The sequence below is a fragment of the Acanthopagrus latus genome, chromosome 12, assembly GCF_904848185.1.
Source record: "Acanthopagrus latus isolate v.2019 chromosome 12, fAcaLat1.1, whole genome shotgun sequence".
Classification (NCBI taxonomy): domain Eukaryota; kingdom Metazoa; phylum Chordata; class Actinopteri; order Spariformes; family Sparidae; genus Acanthopagrus; species Acanthopagrus latus.
In genome coordinates, this window is record NC_051050.1 from 1156410 (window position 1) to 1177379 (window position 20970).

At 38.1% G+C, this 20970-nt stretch overlaps 1 protein-coding gene across 1 annotated transcript in view; it reads right to left on the reverse strand.

Annotated features, from left to right (window-relative positions):
- The window catches only part of dcc (DCC netrin 1 receptor), a 289488-nt gene extending 270527 nt beyond the window's left edge, over positions 1-18961 (reverse strand). The window contains exon 1 of the mRNA XM_037118172.1: positions 18313-18961. Coding sequence (XP_036974067.1) covers positions 18313-18442 — 130 coding nt within the window. The 5' untranslated portion in view covers positions 18443-18961. The remainder of the gene's footprint in view (positions 1-18312) is intronic.
- Between the last annotated feature and the right edge of the window lie 2009 nt (positions 18962-20970).

A 20970-nucleotide genomic window follows, 5' to 3' on the forward strand; every position in this document is an offset into this window, starting at 1 on the left:
CACCTGATTCTGATCATTTGAATGGGTGAGCGAATACTTTTGGTAATATAGTGTATGTTGTTGATGCAAAAGATTATTTACACTGATTTTAGTTGGTTAAGTTTTGATGGTCATTTATTTTTATCCACTATAGGAAAGGACATCAATGTTGCATTGAGGAAATGGCGCTGGAATAAAGTTTTTTTTTTGTTGTTCCATATTTGTTTTCATGTTTTGTCTGCTTTATATGTATAATATTTGCATATAATAATCCAGATTGCGTGTGTGTATGTCTTCCAACATTTCAGTGCACCGATAATGTTCATGCCAGTAACACTCATTTAGTGCAGTTTTTGTCTCTATGAGCTTTCAAACAAATTCTCTGTGAAATCAGTTATATTCAGATTTGACTAATGGAACATCCTACATTCATATTTATTATTTATTCAATTCATGCTGGTATGCTTAAAGTCAATGTCATTCTGATGGTATAATGTTTTTTTCTAATTAAGATTTTCCATTTTGGTGGTTTATTACATAATACACCAAATTATTACATTTTCTTGATAAAAAAAAAAGTGCATCACCTGCATTTGTAATTACTAATGCAATATGTAAGAACTTATTACAAAATGCAGCAAAGTTTATTACATATTGCATTCAAGAATTTTATTACAAAATGTGGCAAATTATTACAAAATGCAGCATTATTACTTAATGTGGCACTACAGGGTGCTTATGGTCTGTTAAGGTTAAAGCACCTAAAGCGCCAGTTTTGTCAGCACGAACTCATCTGGAAAAGTTTGACTTGTTGTTCTTGTTAAAAACAGAGTTGTAACATCAGCCCGATCCCCTCTACTTGCTGACACAAAAGACAACTCAAATACATGTAAGGTGAGGATAATATGACACATATTGTAGAAAAGCCAATATGACTGGTATCACTGGTATGACACATATACATTTCAGCATATCCATGGTTTGCAGAAAATCCAGAGGATATGTTACCATAGGCTTAGACAAGTGGGGGACTCCCAATGAAGCACTGAGCTTTTCTCTCTTTCTTTCGACATACACTCATGTCTAACAATGTAAAGTCTATTGGCCAAGCAGTCTGTCGGACAGACACTGGTTTATTAAATGGGTGATGTTAAATCCGAGTTTCTTTTAGTAACTAACAAATGAACATCCGTTCATTTTGATGTCAGGTCCAATTGTACGTAATACAAACACTATACAGTCAGACATTGATTTCTGCAAATCTCATTTAACACCCTACAATATTCAGTTCTTAAAATGGTTTAAAGACAAAACCAAGTCAATATTTATTCCAGAGCCAAGGAAAGTGACAGTAGTCTTCAAATCTACACTCTATGTGTCACTCTATCTCTCTCTATGTGAAAGTATAACATAAATGCCATTAGCATGTAGCTGAGAACGAAATTTGGAGCAATCTGAGGCTCATCATGGGTATGTGTTGCGCAGATCTTAGAGGAACATGGCAGCCAATGTCATCAGCTGCGGGGGATGAGGGTCAGGGTGGCCGGTTTGGGGCAAAAGGGGTAAGAACCTGCAGACTGACACTTGAGGCTATAGTTATCATTCTGTTTTATTCTGTACTCTCACATGTAAATGACAACTTAATTAATAATGTATTAATATAGATCTATTTTAAAAATCATGTTTGACACAACAACTTTAACTTGACGTGTGTGTGTGTTTGTGTGTGTGTGTGTGTGTGTGTGTGTGTGTGTGTGTGTGTGTGTGTGTGTGTGTGTGTGTGTTTGTGTGGGTGTGTGTGTGTAGCTGGTTAAGCCAATGTGACATTTCTCTCAAGTTGGGTTCAGTTGAAACAATCTGAGATGGGAGAGTTTCCGGGTCAGTGAAGATGTTCCCATTATAAACACAGCGACCAGTTCTCCAAAGGTCATAACCTCTCTGACACTTCCTTGTACATGTAGACTGACAAGTCATCTAACCTTTATTTTTCTGAGGGACAAAAAACTATATTTACTATATTCAAGCTAACTATCCAAAGTGGTTTCTCATTTGCTTGTATTCACTGCTGTTCATACATACTCTCTCTTTCTCTTCTAAGACCTGTTGTGAGGTTGGATGCTACAGTCAGCCAGTGGTCTGGAAACACTCTGCCCCCCCACCACACACACACACATTAAACATATTCAGTCATTTTTCAGCATCCAATCAGCACACATTATGGCTTATGTTTAACTATTTAACAACAGCACATGATCCATTATAACCACAGAAGAAGAACTTGACCTGACTCAGTGAGACCAGAGGAGGAGGGACCTCTGTGTGAGTGTGCCTATGTGTGTGTGTGATTAACATAAATAATTGCTGCCAGCTGTAAACCTTGTATATCCCAATTTAGCATTAAAAATCTCCATCTTCAGTAAATAAATCATCGAAACAAAGACTTTAAATCATAGAGAAGGTTTTCATCTGACAACAGTTCTGTGTGTAAGACTGCATTTCCACTATGTGTCCATGTGCTGTATGCAGGATGCATTACTAATCTTTATAAGTGCCAATAAATCCAGCGGCCTGTGCTGCGGCATTGGATGGCGTGCTGCTGCTGTCGGGGGGGGGAGGGAGGAGGGAGGCGGGAGGGGGGCGGGCGGGGGGGGGTATTCTGCAAGCGTTCAGGGTTCACTAGTTTCTAGAGTCCTTCTCACCCGCTCACATGATGCCATGTCTCATCATATGAATATTTATGAGAGGAAACTGCTGCAGTTGAGGCAATTCATCTCATCTAGCAAGAGCTGTGGCGCAGCACAGAAAGTGATCGTGTCTCATGGCGGCCTGGACGGTTCTGGATTTGAGCCAAACATGGCCAACTCTGATTGTCATCGCCTAACCTCAACCGCTTAATCGTCCTGTCTGTCAGACGCCAAGGAGTATGCAAATGGCACTCTCCTTGGAGTCATAAAACAGTGACAGCAACCCTCCACACTGCACCTGTGGGGCCACGCCCTACTTATGCTGCATGATCACAGTGTCTCCTTTTGTACAACATTTTTACAGTAAAGTACAAAAACAATATGGCTGTGACTTCCTTTCTCTATTGCAGCTTACCAGTATATGATAACATGTTTCTAAAGGAATTTTAGGCAGAAATAGTGATTGAACTATCAGAATATCAGTTTATAGATTATCAACACCTGTTTAGACACTTCCATCTATGTTTGGGGAAATATCACTCACTCCATAGGAGTAACTCTCTTAACCTCGCCCTCAATCAGTAGACTGCCTGGGTGTGCACTTACAAAAAGCAGAGCAGCAATCTGTAGTTGATTCACAGACCTGAAGTCCAACAGATGACATGCAGATTTTTGCCAGCAAAAAAAGCTGAGGGCTTTGGTTATTATTGCATATACTAGCAGTAGGCAAAGTTCCTGTTTGAATGTGAATGTGTTCTGATTTCTTTTAAGGATTTCATGATTACTAAAAGATCTGAATCTAGGAGCCTTCAATTTTAAGAATCAAAATCAAATGCAGTATCAATAATGCCACCTTCTCTGTCTGTGCCGGAGTATGACACACTCAGAGGGACTTCATGTTGCATTCAGGTGCAACCATTAATTCAACTGTTAATTTTCTGTCAATCAAGTAATTTATCAATTGACTACTGTTCTCACTCTTTATCAGTGAGAACTGGCCAAACTGAAGCACTGGCTTCAATATTATTGTTTTCAGGATATCTTAATACAGATCTAAGCCTTCACAGAAATGTCTAAATGACAGAAAATCAGTATTTTATTGGCTTCTTTTTGTCAGAGAACAACATAAGTGTTCATCACAGCCAACATGTTAGGTCGTTGTTCTCAGATATAACCACTGAATACATTCCAAATAGTTCAGAGGGCCAAAGCAGAGAAAAAGATGCATTTACACATTGAGTGTCTCAGTCTGTGGCTCCAAGCTGCAGCACAAAATATATATAAATACATGTCATCATTTGTTTCTCATTTTTTAATCAGCTCCAAATTTTTCTGCAGACCAAAAACAACAACACCCCGAACAAAAAGCAGCAAAGCATAAAATAAAATAAACAGCAGGCAGGAGTAGAATAAGTAAAAACCAATTAATGTAAAAGCCTGCAGGACTATTAATGAGGAGGATTTAAAGGTGAGGGAGATGTAGTGCTCTTCAGGCAGGTAATGCAGGTTGCCAACATGAATAATGTATAAATGTCAGAGCAGAGCAGCTGATGTTAAATATAGACAGCTGAGAGCACAAGATGTAAATGAAACGCTAATGTTAAGAGCCGAGGCAAATTATCTTTCTGTAAATTACTCACAAGCCAGTTTTTTTATCCAACCATCTTAATAATGCAGAGACAGATCCACATCCATAGACTTAATTAAACACACTAAGGCTTTCAGGCTAAAAATGCTATAAATCAAGTTTGTAAAAACATTTTCTGATTCAAAAACTTATGTTTTTTCTGCAATGATAAATTTATATTTATCATTGCAGAAAAAGTCAAAGCTCAGTCAAAGCTGCTCAGGTGAATTACGGCTTCTACTTCATGCCAGTCTTTTAATTCTGTATGAGGGATCAGACAAGGAGGATAAGTCATATAAAAGACACATAGTCTTCCACGTGAAGTCACTGTTATGAGCGATGATGCAGTTTTTAAAATAACATTATAAGAACGCAGGAACATTACATACATTTTGAAGGGATAAGTATTTGGGATCCTGTAGGAAGAAATTTTGTGTTATAGTGACAGTAGTAAATATTTTTAGTTTTAGATTTACAATTCATCAGATCACACAACTAAATGTACTGTATGTGAAAGATGTCACTTGAGGGGATAAACACATCTTATAACCACACTCCCAACTTTACTGTTGTGGCTCAGTCCGATCACTTGGTTTTGTTGGCAGCAAGCAGTTCCAGTGTGTAATTCACACAGGAAGCTGGCACGGTGGATCCTAAAGAGGCATGATGGTGCACGTCATGATGATGATGTGTATTTTCAAGGTGTTTCCCCAAGGTCCTCCTGTAAATCTAATCATGAACCTGCTGACTGTTTATAATCATATGGATGCTTTTAAAATGTGTTGTGTTTGAGATCCTGGCCCACCAAACATCCTTGGAAGTGACAAAGTTATTTTTCAACTCTAAATCACATAATTACAAAATCACCATCAGCAAACATGGCGCTGTCTGACTTGCGAGGAGGGAAGCTGTTTTCTAGAGGAAGATTCACTAAGTTTTTTTCACAATGAACAGTCAGTAAAACAGACAGGATGACAGACAGGAGAACAGACACTTCTCCACGAGTAACTTCTGTATTTCTTCCTCATACAAGTTGCCAAAGACAGTTACAGTTACTAAGTTACTGTTGTTTGGTCATATAATGTTGCTTTGTGTGACATTTCTCTATCTATAGTTGAGTGAAGGACCTCTGTAGTTATCAGACCGACACGCCCCTGCTCTGCGCTGCTGGCTTATCCATTCACACTGGTTCGGTTCGCCTCTGCTGCGCCTCTGATACTACCTCCAGAGGTGGATCAGCGCTGGAGCAAAATTTCACCCCTCGCTGCCCCTGAGACTTTCACATAGAGAAGGAGGCGGATAATTGGGGCAGGATCTCCGCACTCAAAGATCAGTGTGGATGGGGCGAGTCATTGCCTTTATCTTTATTAGCAATGATGAACCGATGAACATTTTGGAGCATTTAACTCATTAGACTTACATAAACTTTTTTTTTCTTTTTTTCTTCAAACTAAGCTTGTTTTTTTTAATGACACAAATACACTGTCTGATAGAAAATGAATGCAATTTCAGCACAGCATTACACACTCAACAAATAGGACAAAAGTTTGGCAAAAAAGAAGAAGAATTTACACAAAATTAATCTGGGTGAGAGCCTGCTGTGACCACTGCATCATGTTCACTGTGTGGATCATATAGAGGGTTCAGGTTTGATCTTCCACTGAAAAACAATCCAATTTAAAAACACCCATAATCACTGCCTCTCAGCTTTGAATAATGCCAAGAATTCTGAACAGCTGTCCAGTCTTATGCACCTTGTACTTATCAGGCAAGACACATCTGATTTGAATTTTGTGGATTCAAATCACTTCTTGGGGCAAAAAAAACATTCTGATTTGATGGCGTTGCCAATTACAAAGGCAAATGAAAAAATACTTGTTCCAACTTCATCTGAGGTTATTCTAACTCACATTAAGGGGTTCGATCTTCTGCTCCGTTCAAAGCGCAAGTGTCTCTTCCAGCCTCCAGGGTTCACAGCGCAAACACACTCTGATTTTTTGATTAGAGAGCCGGCTTCAGTTATTTCAAACATTGAACACAGTAATGTCTCCTCAGTGCAATATCAGTGTATTTTCTCAAAGGAAGTCAAACAGAACTGTTGATGGGACAGATGAACGTGAAACAGCGACTGCAGAGAGTCCAGCGGCTGAGGACCACATACCTGTCCCTCAGTGACAAGTGCCACTGTTTAATAGCAATGCTCCTGGTCCTGGTGCACTTGGCTCTTAAAGGGAATGGGATATGACACTCAGATTGGTTTAATTTATCTTCAAAACACACCCATGACTAATTTAGATTGGTTCACCACCCCTTTATGCTGCGTGCCTTACTGTGCTCCTACAATAGCCACAGTTTAAATTTCAAAAGGGATTTGGACATGCCCTAAACGCACTAGTGCCTTGCACTTTAGACCAAACGCCATAGACTATTGAAACTGGGCAGTATGTTTTTATTTTTCTAAAGCAGATAACATGATAAATGATAATACATTTTAAGAGGCTCTGTGGAACTTCTGCACCATGCTTGAAGCAAATTGTTGCACAAGTTATTTAATATTCTCTGTTTGCAGAGTAGATAGAGTCACTGAGACGAGGCACTCGTGAATGTGCATAAAGTCACAGCCTTTGGATTGTTGTGGAAAATCTGACCGAAGTCCCTCACAAAGAAATCCACAGTCCAGCGGCATTAAACAGCTTTAAAAAAAAACATCCACAGGCTGGTATTGGTAACCGAAAGAGACAAGGGAGGACTCGTTTTCATGTTATGTTACAACCCGCTCACAACGTAAATACAGGAGTTGTAGGATGTGAAACTGATAACAACTGAAAATTAACAATATCCAGCCATAATTTGAAATAAAAATCTAATCTGGTTATCAAAATTTAAAAACTCAATTACAGTCTGTATTCATTAATTAATATACATTAATGCATTTGGTGGAGACAGAATTGGGCTGGCTGGACAAAATAATCAGCAAAGTATTTGATGATGAAAATAACCAATATTTGCAGCTCTACTATGGACGTTATTTGTTCGTTTTGTAGGCTAGGCACCTCCTCCTACCATTAAATATGTAAACATCACTATTAGAAAAATTCATCAATCCTTTTTTAATAATATTTCAAGCAAAAGGTGATGCAAGCTTTTAAAATGGGACAATCGTCAACTGTTTACTTTATGTTTTATTTAGGCAAACGACAGACCTGAAATTAAAATCTGTCTGACCAGGATCTTTCACCGCTACAAATCCTCTGTGATCAGTGATCATTGTTCTTTCACAAAGTTTATCACAGAGCTGACGCACAATTACTACAACCTCTACTGGTCATTCTGCGATAGTTTGAGTTTAACACATCAATTTCCAATTAAACCCTATTAAATGAGAAATAATACTTGTACACTGACATAAATTCATTTTCTCATTTAGTGTCATTATCAAGTGTTTCACAATAGTCTGGATGAATAAACCAATAGGAGAATAAAGACAAAGTTATTTCTGTCACAACTGTACTAAATTTAGACTCTAAACTCAGAGTTAGAGAAGTAACTCAAAGCTGAAATATGACACTGAACACCATATACACTGTATGTATCATAAGTCTAGCAACAACAGATTTTGAGCAAGTTTGAGACAGACTGTTTTGTTCTGCTAATAAATATATGAGCTTTTTCAAAATTCATAATATTTGCCCTTTTCCATTCTCACTGAGTTTTGCTTCAGGTCAACCAGTGACTGATAAACGAAGCTCTGCTGAACTAAACTCTGGAAAGTTCCATGTTCCTCTGTTTGAATTATTATCTCAGATTTGTAAATTACTTTCTCTCCACCGCAGGAGTGAAAAACCAAATTAAACTGAGCCGAGCAGCAGCTAACACGTCGTTTTTACTCAGCCAACTTATTAATCCACTGCTCCTGGCTATGATTGCACACACAGAGCCTTTTTCATTTGGTCAAGCGATCAACCTCCCAGACCTCTGCACCACACACTGCATCTGTCACAGGAACACACTAGGAGTCCAGAGCTGCAGCTCAAAGCTCAGTACTAAGGGTCCAAAGTGGCTACTGTACATATAATTCAAGAACAAGTTCAGAATATAAATCAATCAAATCACAAATTACATCATGACATCCCATATCAATTCCCATTTTAAAGCCAGCAATCCAATTCAAGGCAAGGAAGTCCCATGCCAAGTGTCACATTAAGACTGACAACGTCTCAAGCCCCAAGTTGTGACAGGTCAAGACAAACAAGTCCCAAGGCTTGACAGTAGATGTTAAGGGCAGGTCTATGTGAAAACCATCATGTGTAAAGACCTGGCGCTCAAATCAATAACTGGAATTCAGGACAAAAAAGTCGGGAAGAGCGTATTGTGCCCCATCGCACCAATAAAAATAATAACAGTAATAATAATAATAATAATGCATTACATTTTTAATGCACTTTACATTTAAACAAATCTCAAAGTGCTACTGGAAAAGCAACAGCAAAAGAGAGCAGTTATGGTTTCCTAAGAACTTAGTGATGATTGATTTAAAGCACGACTTCAAAATTAATCACATATGAAGGTATTTTTCCTTCATACACAATTAATACATAGATGGGTTTGTGGGTGGATGGAGGTGAAAATTTATATCTCCTTGGTTTTAAAAGCCTGCTGTGTCCCTAATGGCTTGTCCTACCCTTTATTATTCATCCCTGCTCATTAATGAAAATGTTTCTCTGCTTTGAGCTTTTAGCTTTAATGTGCTTCTTGATTAAATTTAGCTCCTTTTGCTTCCATTGTTTGTTGTTTTCCTGCAGCGTTTTGTTGTTGATGTCAGCTGAAAACCTTAGATGTCGAAGACTTAATCAAGCAGAGGTTGAAATAACATTGTTGTTGTTTCAGTGAATGCATGTATTTCTCTCTGACACATAAGCAGACATTCACATGACCCCTCCTTTTCTGTCCACCCTTGCTCTGCTTCAGGAGACAGAAACTACAGAACAAAATGTCCGAATCTGTCACATTGTGAGGGATGTCCTGTCTTGGGTTTTTTGTCTTGTGAAATTCATGTTTTATTTTGAAAGGTAACTCTCGTTTCAGGTCACTTGCCCTTCCTCTTGTGTCCCTGGTCTGACGTCATCCCTAATCCTTGATTGTTTTCACCTGTGTTGCCCTCCCCCATGTGTACAAAGTCGTTGTCTTCCCCTGTCTGCGTTGCCAGAGTATTTCGTCGTCTTGTTGTGTACTTCAGCCCTGTTCACAGTCTTGAATCTCATGAAAGATAAGTATTGCCAAGTTTTATTTTCTGATTTTGAAGCCTCTTAAAAAGAGTGATTTTGATTTCATATTTTCTGGTTAGAATTAGATTTTCAGTTAGCTGTTTTCATAGCCATTGTTTTCTTCCTTGTGGAGCACTTTTTGTTGTAATTTTTGTACATACATAGAGTAGTTCATTTTCATGCCTGTGTACTTTCCTCTTTGGAGTGTTTTTTTTGTTTGTTTAATTTTCATAACCCAGAACTAAGAATAGTGTAGGCATTCCTCCTTTGGGAGCGTCCTTCGTTTTCTTCTGTGTTTTTTCGTCTTGTTTGTCTTGTCTGTCTATCGTAGAGATTCATAGAATTTGATTTATCATTCTATCTATCATGTGCGAGAGTAAAAGGAAACGCCATTTCGTCACAGAAGTCTACCGATGTGAGTCTGAACCCTGACCCAAGACTTGGCATACTGAGCGGGACCAGAACACTTTCAGCGGGTCTGAGCGGGACAAATGTGGAGTGAAAGACAGAAGGTAAATATTATCTATGAAGTATGGTGAGTTCAGATGGATTAGCAACTTCACTGTGGTGTGTTTGGGCGTGTCTTGGCTTGCATTAGCCTTCTGAGGTAAGCCTGCTTCCCTGGAGCTGGCATGGGTTTATAACATTAAAAAAAAAGTTATCTGAGGCCTTAAAAACATCCCCAAAACATTTTCCAAATGCTGCTTTGAGAACGTTCTGTCTTTGTTAACATATCACATTACAGAAATGTGTGTGTGTGTATGTGTATGTGTGTATGTATGTATATATATATATATATATATATATATATATATATATATATATATATATATATATATATATATATATATATATATATATATATATATATATATATATATATATATATATATCTACACATGAACATTTTATAAAAAACAAAAATATGCTGAAATCTTAGGCTTTAATAACATCCTGAAAACATTTTCCGCATTTTGCTTTGAAAATGTTTTTCCGGGGATATCGTGTAACATTGTGGGAATGTTTCATTGAAAAACTTTATGTAATTGGATACCTTAAAGACATGCCAAACTATAACATTCTATAATCTGTTAAATGAACAACATCACCAAAACATTCCCAGAATGTTGCAGACAAAATGTTCTTCCTTATTAACATATCACATCACAGTAATGTTGTAGAAAAAAAAATGTTTTGTGAACTGAGGCTTTCACAACATCCCGAAAACATTTTCCAATTGTTGCTTAAAGAATGTTTTTCCTTTGTTATCATATAACATTGTTGAAATGTTCTATAACAAACATGATATAATCTGAGGCCCTAATAACATGCTGAAAACATTTTCTAAATGTTGCTTTCAGAATGTTCTTCCTTTGTTTTCATGTAACATTCTCAGAATGTTTTATAGGAGAACATTCTATTATATGTTACCTCATCGACATCCCCAAAACATCCCGAGAATGTTACAGCTAAAACTTCCTTCGTTTGTTAACATATCTCATTATAAGAAAGTTTTAGAAAAATGATTTGGGATTGTAGGCCTTAATAATATTCTGAAAACATTTTCTTCATCTTGCATTGACAGTGTTCTTCCTCTGTTATCATATAACGTGGGACATTTTTTATAAAAAAAACGTACTGTTATTGGAGGCCTTAAAAACATGCCAAAAACTTTTTCTAAATGTTGCCTCTAGAATGCTCTTCCTTTGCTATTTGGTAACATTATGGGAATGTTTTATGGAAGAACATTCTATAATTTCTTTAACTTCAACAACATAACAAAAACATCTTCAGAATGTGGCACCTAAAACAGTCTTCCTTTCTTAACATTTAACGTTATAGGAACATTATTTGAAATGATAAACATCCTTAAAATGTTCTCTGAACATTAGATACAAACATTAAAAAAAAAAAAAAAAAAAAAAAAAACAGAATTCCCTACTAGCTGGGATGCTGTTAAGAGTACCTCCTTGGAATTACGACTCATTAGTTAATTCACCCGAGAACAATTTCTAGGTTTACTGTTGGCAAAGGGGCTAGTTTTCTTACTAGTTTTTACCTTTTTCCAGTAAGTTTTGTGGAGGATAGATCAACCTCTATAACTAATGATGGAATATATTTTTTGGTTGAATCCTTCATGTAATTATGCAGGTTTTCATTCTCATCTGTGGTATTAGTACCCTGGGAAGGGTTACGTATGACGTTTTTGCTAGAGTACATAACTGACCCTTGTGCCGTTTTAGGTATTGTCAGGAATATTGTACTAGAAAGCTTTTTGAATATTATTTATTTTTGTAATTATTTAGCATTTTTCATTGTTAAAATATTTCTCAGATAAAAATACAAATCCATTTTAAGTTACTGTGTTGTACTACTTTACTACTTATATTCTAAGTACTGTTAGTTTCACCGTACAATGGAAAACCTTGTGCACTTTGCAATCTGGATTGTGTTTTAATTTTACCACTGAAAGAAAGAATCAGCAAAAGATCCACACATTCTTAATAGCTCCCAGCAATATAAATTGAGCTTTCGATGTCAATGTTTCAATCTAACAGATCTTCGTCAGGTATTCTGAAATTAACTTTGGTTTGACAATGTTATCCTGTGTAAGGTGACCTTGGGTGATTTGAAAGGTGCCATCAAAGAAATAAAATGTATTATCATTATCATTAATGCCTGACGAAGATCTGTTGGATCGAAACGTTACTCAGTTACACAGAAATTTGGCTTTTATGCCTTCATCTTGAGAAAAAAAAATCTTGTTATCTGAAATTTAAATACGTATTTCATGATTAAAACACACACACACACACACACACACACACACACACATACATACATACATACATACATACATACATACATACATACATACATACACACACGCACAAACATAGAACCTGGTGGTTGGTGGTTTAAATCAAAGGCAGAGAGGGGAAGATAAAATGCTCCCACTGTGGGGTTAGGCTTACTGAAACTGACCAATCAATTTTGTAATGCCATATGCTTGTGTCTGCAGAAAAAGACACATAGGAGAAGTTAGGTTTTGGAATGTTGTAAAAATAGTCTTTTTTTTAATCTTAAACTTAACCAAGGATTTCATTCACTTAACTCTAACCAAACTGCCACAGACACCAAAAAACAAAAACAAAAAAAACTGAACTATGTATAAAACATAAGAAGTGCAGAGTGTACAAGTATGTTCAAAACATGTCACAATCCCCAGTCGCCTGGCTGAAAGTCTTGGATTTAACTCATTCAGCCACAATAGCTTTTTGATACGTTTTGATATGATGTTCTAAGGAAAAACATCTACATGGTGATGCCAGATAAAACTTTTCTGGCATGAGATAAAATAATGCAATAAAATGTGCAACAAGAAACCATGTCACAAGACAAGATGAGACAATGAAGACACACATGAGATGTACTAGACAAGGTGAGACAGATATGTGAAAACAATATTCATACATTTTAAAATAGATGAGACAGAATAAATGAAATATAATAAAATGATAAAATAAAATTAGACAAAACTGGGTGAAACCGCATGAGATGAGACAAGCATCAAAAAAGATAAGATGGAAGAAAAAATAAGATGTAAAAAGCAATTTGAAATACTATGGACCAAATTTTCTATGATAAACAACATTAGATAAGATAATACAAGATGGGACAGAGATCAATCACATACTTTATGATGCATGATATGATGAAGATATATTCAATAAATGAGAAATGCAATACATGAAGCACACATTTTGATGTGATAGTCCAACCCAGACTGCAAGCCAGAGGGGAGCAGATTGCAAACAGAGTGTACATGCAGGACAGTGTTCACTTCTAAATGGTGTGAATGAATGGAGAGTAACAACAAAAACATCCACTGGATAATGGTTAAGCTTCAAAGATAAATCTGCTTAGTGTTCTTAGCGCTGATTCCTATAGCATTGTTGAAGTGGCCATACTACATAATCTACATCACACACACACACACACACACACACACACACACACACACACACACACACACACACACACATTCAGCCAGAAAGACAGGCAGAAATAGACCGTGGAAAACCTACTACATATCAGCATATTGATATTGTAATTTTGAGCATGTTGACATTCAGCCCCAAGCACCATTATGCTTACAGACACACAGAGCAGTTAGCATGACTAGCATTGTTATTTTGTACAATTTATTGGCTAGTGTTGCTCAGGTAAACATGAAATGTGTAGTGGACACTGGATATCAATCATTCCTGACCCTCCAGTTAATCAACTGAGACTTTATCAGCCTGATCTGACATCTTACCCATCATGCTCTGTGCTACATGAGATGGGGACAGAGAGGTTGTTGGTTACCTACAGTGTATGACAGTTTTAATCATATTGGAAATTATATAATAGCACAGCTTAAACAAAAACAATGCCATATTCACCTCTCCATCCATCTTCATTCAGTCAGAGGCTGAAACATCTTGGTGGCATCAGAAGGAACTACAAGTTGCAAACAAATTTCTCATCATCAGCTTCTTTTCTGACTTTCTGATCATCTACCAGCTTACTAAGGTACCATTCTCTTGAAAACTTTTCTTCTCAGGTGGTAACACTGAAATTCAGTCCACGTTGATTTCAACAACAAAGGGCACAAGACTTATTCACCCCCTGATGTGAAGTGATCCTACCTTGTTTGCTTCATGCACTGAATTTAACCTGCAAATATACTGCCAATATGCAGACTGACTAGCAGCCATGTACAACAGTATGTGTCTTAAGATTCAATGATGTCATGGACACTAATTCCAGAAATGAAAAGTAGGGGCTTACAAAATATGTTTTATTTTTTTTCCCAAAATCATGTTTTTTTTCCAATGTATTTTTTGGTAATTCCGTTTTTTCCGTTTTAATTTTTGAGAATGTGGTTGTTGTTTTTTACCTTTACTCTTATTTTACTACCAAAAACAGTGTGTTAAATGTAAATGACTAAAATGTACACAAATTAAATAGAAATTATAGATTATTATTGATAAAAGTAGAAAAAACATAACACAAACATAACACAACTATAGCTATAGTGTCCCTTTCATTTATTGATGTAATTATTATTATTATTATTATTAATAATAATAATAATAATAATAATAATAATAATAATAATAATAATAATAATAATAATAATAATAATAATAATAATGAAATGATTTTGATTTGATTATTTTGATTTTGATGTACATGTCCAGAAAGTAATCCTTTTTAATCTTACTGAATGTGCATGTCAGCCAGATTCCCCCATGGGATCAGTTGTTTTCTGACTGATGCATCAGCTATTAATCATCATTTATTTTTAATTACCTATATTCAGTTATCCTATTACATTGTTATACATGTAGCAATAAAAGGTGAAAATTACATGTTATCAATGACTGAACAGTCTCTTGCATCAGTGCTCTTTCCTTGCTCCTCACATGGCTTTTGTACAGACAGTGGTCATTGCACATATTTTTATACTTCCAGTCAAAAGTGTTGGCAGGTCATTTTGGAACTGCTCGACTCTGTACTGAGAGGTTAATGTCAAGTATTTCAGTTTTTGACTTGTTGTGCCACCCAGATTTGCTTTCCTCCTTAGACGTACGTTCCTCTTCCACACGAAAACAGCATTTTAGTGAAATTATGTTGAATTCCACGGTATTCCATTTTAAAAATCGATTCCGTTTTAATCAGCCAATTCTGCGATTCCGTCCACGATTCTGTGATTACACAAATCATAGGGCCCAGGTGTTGGTTACAAGAGATTGAGTGGACCTGTGAATACCTCAAATGTGAGACAATGAGAGGTTAATGACAATAGAGGGAAGAAGTCCCTCCCCCTCTGGTGGACCGCTATGAGACCATATTTCAGAAAAAATATGTACAGCAGATGTCGGGAGACAAATAATTTGTTCACAACTTTAAAGATGTGTTTTCAACGAATGAACTAATAGACTGTGGAAATATGTAACTAAAAAGACTACAGAGTCCTTTCATATAACTGTAGATATCAATATGACCAGATGTTGTGAATTAACCTTTTTATATACCTTTTCTGTTTTACCTATTCCTTTATGTTGGGTGTCATGTTGGTGCTGGCGACCTATAATGAGCAAGATGATGTATACTGAGCAGTTTTACACAAAACAAAATGGTATCCCCTTGTGTCTACTGCCACTTAACATGCTAACATGGTCATTAACAGCATAGAAAGTACACATAGTTATTCACATGACTTATTTGTATCACTGAATCCAATCTCATAACTATGTGTAAACCATGTTATTTCCTGAAGCAGTTTATACAGAGGACACAACAAGCTTCCTCCATCCCTCCAGTTCTCGATTCCCTAGACAGTCAGCACTGAAGGGGTCATATCAGTCAATAGTATGAATCGCATGTCAGTTCAACAAAATGGACCTTGTTCACTCAGCACCCTTTATTTGATTGGAATCAATTGATTCTGACTGCCAAATTTCACCCTTTTTGATACTTGTTGTAATCCAACACTCTTAGTGGCGTAAATCATGCCCGTAATATTTTAGTGATGTCCCTCATGTATGTTAACTTGCTTACGTAAGATAACATTTACTGCCATAACATAACACACTCTTGACTATTGGTGACAAACAAATGCCAGTCTCCAGAGAGATAGTCCCGTCCAACCACCCCTACCAAACCTGACCTGAACTTCTCATTCTTAATTCCACTGGCCACGGACCAGTCACCTATGTTTGTTACGTTGAGAGCACGAAAGGGGCTGTGGGCCTTTTGGCAAGGAGTGCTCATGTGGCATGGTAGTCCAACAGTCTAAAGGTTTTACAGAAATTCCAACCAAAGGCTATCCACTGGTTACCCCTCTGTCAGGTAAAGTAGAGGAAGTCATCACTGAAATATCATGCAGACTGTCATGCAGTGAAAGTATTCAGGACCTGTTTCTGTTAAAAAAAATATTCTGTGTGCCGCTCAGGAAATTTTCTGAATCGATGTGTAAGAAGGTTCCATGAATGAGTCAGGAAGGGTGTGTGTGTGTGTGTGTGTGTGTGTGTGTGTGTTCTGTTACTTCCACACAGATAAATGCTCTGCCTGAGTAAAATATTCAGTAGAGGATTTTACAGCTGAGCTGCTAAAGAAATGGAAGCTACACCCACACACACTGATTGAGAACTGCTCAGCTGGTCCAGCAGCCACTGTGTGTGTGTGTGTGCCTGTGTGTGCTCTCCTACCACCAATTAGCTTAATTAAAGTGTTTAGACACAATTTATTGACAGCAGGAGGCACAGAGAGAGAGAGAGAGAGAGAGAGAGAGAGAGAGAGAGAGAGAGAGAGAGAGAGAGAGAGAGAGAGAGAGAGAGAGAGAGAGAGAGAGAGAGAGAGAGAGAGAGAGAGCTCCCAGATCAGATCAAAATCATAAAGCCAACAAATATTAAGTGACACTTAAACAATGCTTTGGGATATTGAAAGTGTACCAATGATTCATTTAAACATTCAAACAGAACAGCTGGTTCTTTAGTGGAAAAGGTTATAAGGGCATAATATTCCATCAATAATATGCATTTGCTTATTGGACATGTATGGAATACATAGCAAACCCTTTGTGTGTGTGTGTGTGTGTGTGTGTGTTTCCTTTGGAAGAAATAAATTATTATATTTGTCTGAACCTAATCCATTTTATGAAAAGCTGAAAAAAGGGCAGCAAAACCCAGAAGGATTCATTGCAATCTGCTCAAACCAGCAGCCTGACATCTGATCAAAGCAGGTGTAATATTATATCAAATACAACAAATACAGTCAGTACAATCTGGAAGCCTGCTGAAGCCTAGCATACTAAACCTGCTTTGTGTCTGCAAATCCTCTGATACCTGCAGAAGGTAAAATAGCAGCTAAATTCACTCTATGCTCAAAGCAGCAGTCTAGCACACGATAAGGCTCACAGATATCAGTAGAAACCTGGATCAAACCCAGGATAGTCATGAAACATGTGGCCCAACAGTCTAAACCTGGATAGTTCCAATTATATGAACCAACCAGGACTGCAGTGAAGGTGGAAGAACAGTAATATTCATTCAGATTGTCTCAAATAAGCTGCCTAGCACATGATCAGACTGCTGAGGCCCAGTGAAATCCATTTGAAACCCAGGAAAACCAATGATCAGACAAGCAGAAATCATTTGAAACCCAGCAAAGCCCCATGACACACAAAAACCCAACTGAATCCCGTAAAATCCTGTCAAACCAGCAGCCTCCAGCTGATTGGTCCTATTGAACTGATTACTGGGGTGTATTAAAGGTAAGGCTGAAGTCAAGTCTAGTCCAATTCACTAAAACCCGCTCAAAGGAGCAGTCTAACACATGATCAGAGACCACTGAAACCCATTTAAACCCAGTAGAACCCTGCAGCCTATAACCTGATCACACATATTTGAGCCAAGTTAACCCAATTCAGTTCCGACTGCAGTCCTCCCCGGTTAGAGTCGCGATTTAAAAAGCAGCCAACAAGGAGACGCAACAAATGTGTCAATTCTCGTTTGGTTTGTGGCAACTAGTGCCAAGTGGAACCACACGCTCTCTCTCTCTCTCTCTCTCTCTCTCTCTCTCTCTCTCTCTCACACACACACACACACACACACACACACACACACACACACACACACACACAGGGGCAGAACCCGCACACTGCGGGATGGACGCAGAAAGCACACATTAATTTTCTCCCACTCACCGTGCGCTGTGAGGTGAGCAGCCAGCAGCCAGCAGAGCATCAGCAGGTGGAGTCCTTCTGTCCTCCTCCTCCTCCTCAGCACCAACACCTCCCAAATATCACCAATACATCCTACCAGAACCGGCTCCATGCTGCCCTCGTCCAGTCCCGATGAGCCCGAGGAACCACAGCAGCAAAAAACCCACAAATCCTGCTGTCGGATTTTTTTTCAGAAATCCTCCACACGATCCAACTGTCAATGAAAAATCTAAATAAGAAGATTCACAGCCACGGGGTGACGAGTCAGGAGGATGATGCCGAGGAGGAGGGAGAGGGCTGAAACAACCTCTCCTCTCCTCAAAAATAACCCTCCCCTTCCCGATCCAATCCGACTTGGATCCCAAGAAGAAAAAAAAGAGAGAAGAGAAATCCCAGCGCACAGCAGGCACACGCGTTTAGTTTCCTTCTGCACGGGAGGAGAAATAAGTTCCAGTAACTATGAGGGGACAGTCTCCATCATTCCTGCCCGGTACGGTGCGGCTCATTCCCATTCACACAGATGTAGGAGGGTTACCATCCACGCTGCCTTCCCTTCCCGGAGGTCTGCTTCGTCTGCCGCGGAGCACTGATGGAGAGGGCCGGTAGAGGAGGAGGAGGGTGGAGGGAGAGGGTCGAGTCTCCCTCTCTCTCTCTCTGTCTCTGTCTCTGTCTCTCTCTCCCTGTCTCTCTCTCTGTAGATCTATACAGCTGGAGGGAGAGAGAGAGAGAGAGAGAGAGAGAGAGAGAGAGAGAGAGAGAGAGAGAGAGAGAGAGAGAGCGAGCCATTGATCTAAAGAGGCTGGAAGTAAAGCCCGGAGCTGGAGTCAAAGGGAGGGAGTGGGCTCTATCAACCCCTGGAGCTAAGGAGAATTAACTGAACTCTCTCGCCCTCTCTGGTCACGCGGGGAACTTTAACAATTCAATTAACAGTAGTACATTTATCTTTTATTCATTTTTTTAAAAAATTTATTTATCAGTTTGCTCTTTTATAATGATATGTGATGTATTTGTACTGGTTAATTTGATTTGTGTTTGAAGTCTGCCAAGAAAGGAAAATGATGATGAGAAGAAAGTCAGAGTCATGAAGAATACAATACTGCACAGAAAAAACAATGTTATATCTTATTCTTAACTTAACTGCACTTCTTTTTAGTAACTGTCATCGTTTTAATTTAGTGATTCAGAATAGCGACATAAGTAAAAGAAAAAAAAAATGAGTCAGTAGGCCTTTACGTTGTGTTCTTAATGCTGCTAGAACATATTTTTTTTAGGCTAATAAACATTAAAAAAACACAACCCTAGATTTCTCTTTGACTTTGTGGTTAGACTTACTCCAAAACCCCAGTCTGTGAGCTGTGCACCCTTTAATATAAATGATTTATTGATTTCCTTCACAACATTAATTGGAAAACATCCTTCAGTTGATTCTCGGTTACTATTACCTCGTAACACTTTTGAAAATATCTCTTTTGACATATTGTTTAAACTTGTCTCAACCTCAGAACCAACTACCTGCCTCCTGGACTCCCTTCCGGCAAAACTGTTTAAGGATCTATGGCCAGCACTGGGACCTACAACATTAAAGATTGTTAATTTATCACTCATGACTGGTGCTGTCCCTGCTAAGTTTGCTGTGGTTTAGCCCTGATCTTGAGAAACACCTTGACCCAGGATATATATATATATATATATATATATATATATATATATATATATATATATATATATATATATATATATCAAAAATTATAGAGTTGTGTCCCAGCGACTGTCAGGCTACCTGCTTGATAATAATCTTTTCAGTCAGCTTTCAGAGCCTGTCATTCCGCTGAAACTGCCCTTACTAAAATGGTGAATCACATTCTACTTACTTTGGACCCAAACTCTACCTCGGCGCTTCAGTTACTGGATATAGGGCTACTGGATATCAGCACTGCATTTGATACCATAGATCATATTATATTGTCAGATCAACTTGAAAATCTGTTTCATTCTGGCCTGGCTCTAGCTTGGCTAAAGTCTTACCTATTGGAAATAACACAAAGTGTTTCTTACAATGTTACTCCATCAATACAAATACAGATTTGTAGTTCTACAGGGTTCTCGCTGTTCATCTGCTCTTGTTCTTTGTTCTTCTCTTTATGGACTGTATTTCGCCTCTTCGCCAAAGTATTTATACTTTTCCGCTATGTGGACAACACTCAGCTGTATGTGCCCATAAAAGTTGATGATAAATCTCAAATCATGAAATTAGAGACCTTTGTTGTTTCTGGGCTGTCTTCATCAAAGGTGCTGGTGTGTGGTTTGATAAAAGGATCTGCAGAGGCAAGGCTGGGTGGAAAGATAGAGTAATCTTCATTAAAACAGATCTCAAGCCTGCGTCCAAATCAGTGTGGCAGCACCCAGTGCTCCCCAAATATCTGACAAAGTTCTGCCTGAGGCTTTGCCCTTTGTTCTAACAGAAATGCTCTCGAACCTTTGATCTAGGACAGCGGTCCTCCATAGGCAACCCCCGGGCCGCATCCGGCCCCCGAACTATTATTCCTTCACCATGTGTTTTGGTTGGCTCAGCACATGTATACCAGGACCTGTCTCCATGTCAACGATACACAGACAGCTGGGTCACTGACTGCTGCAAGC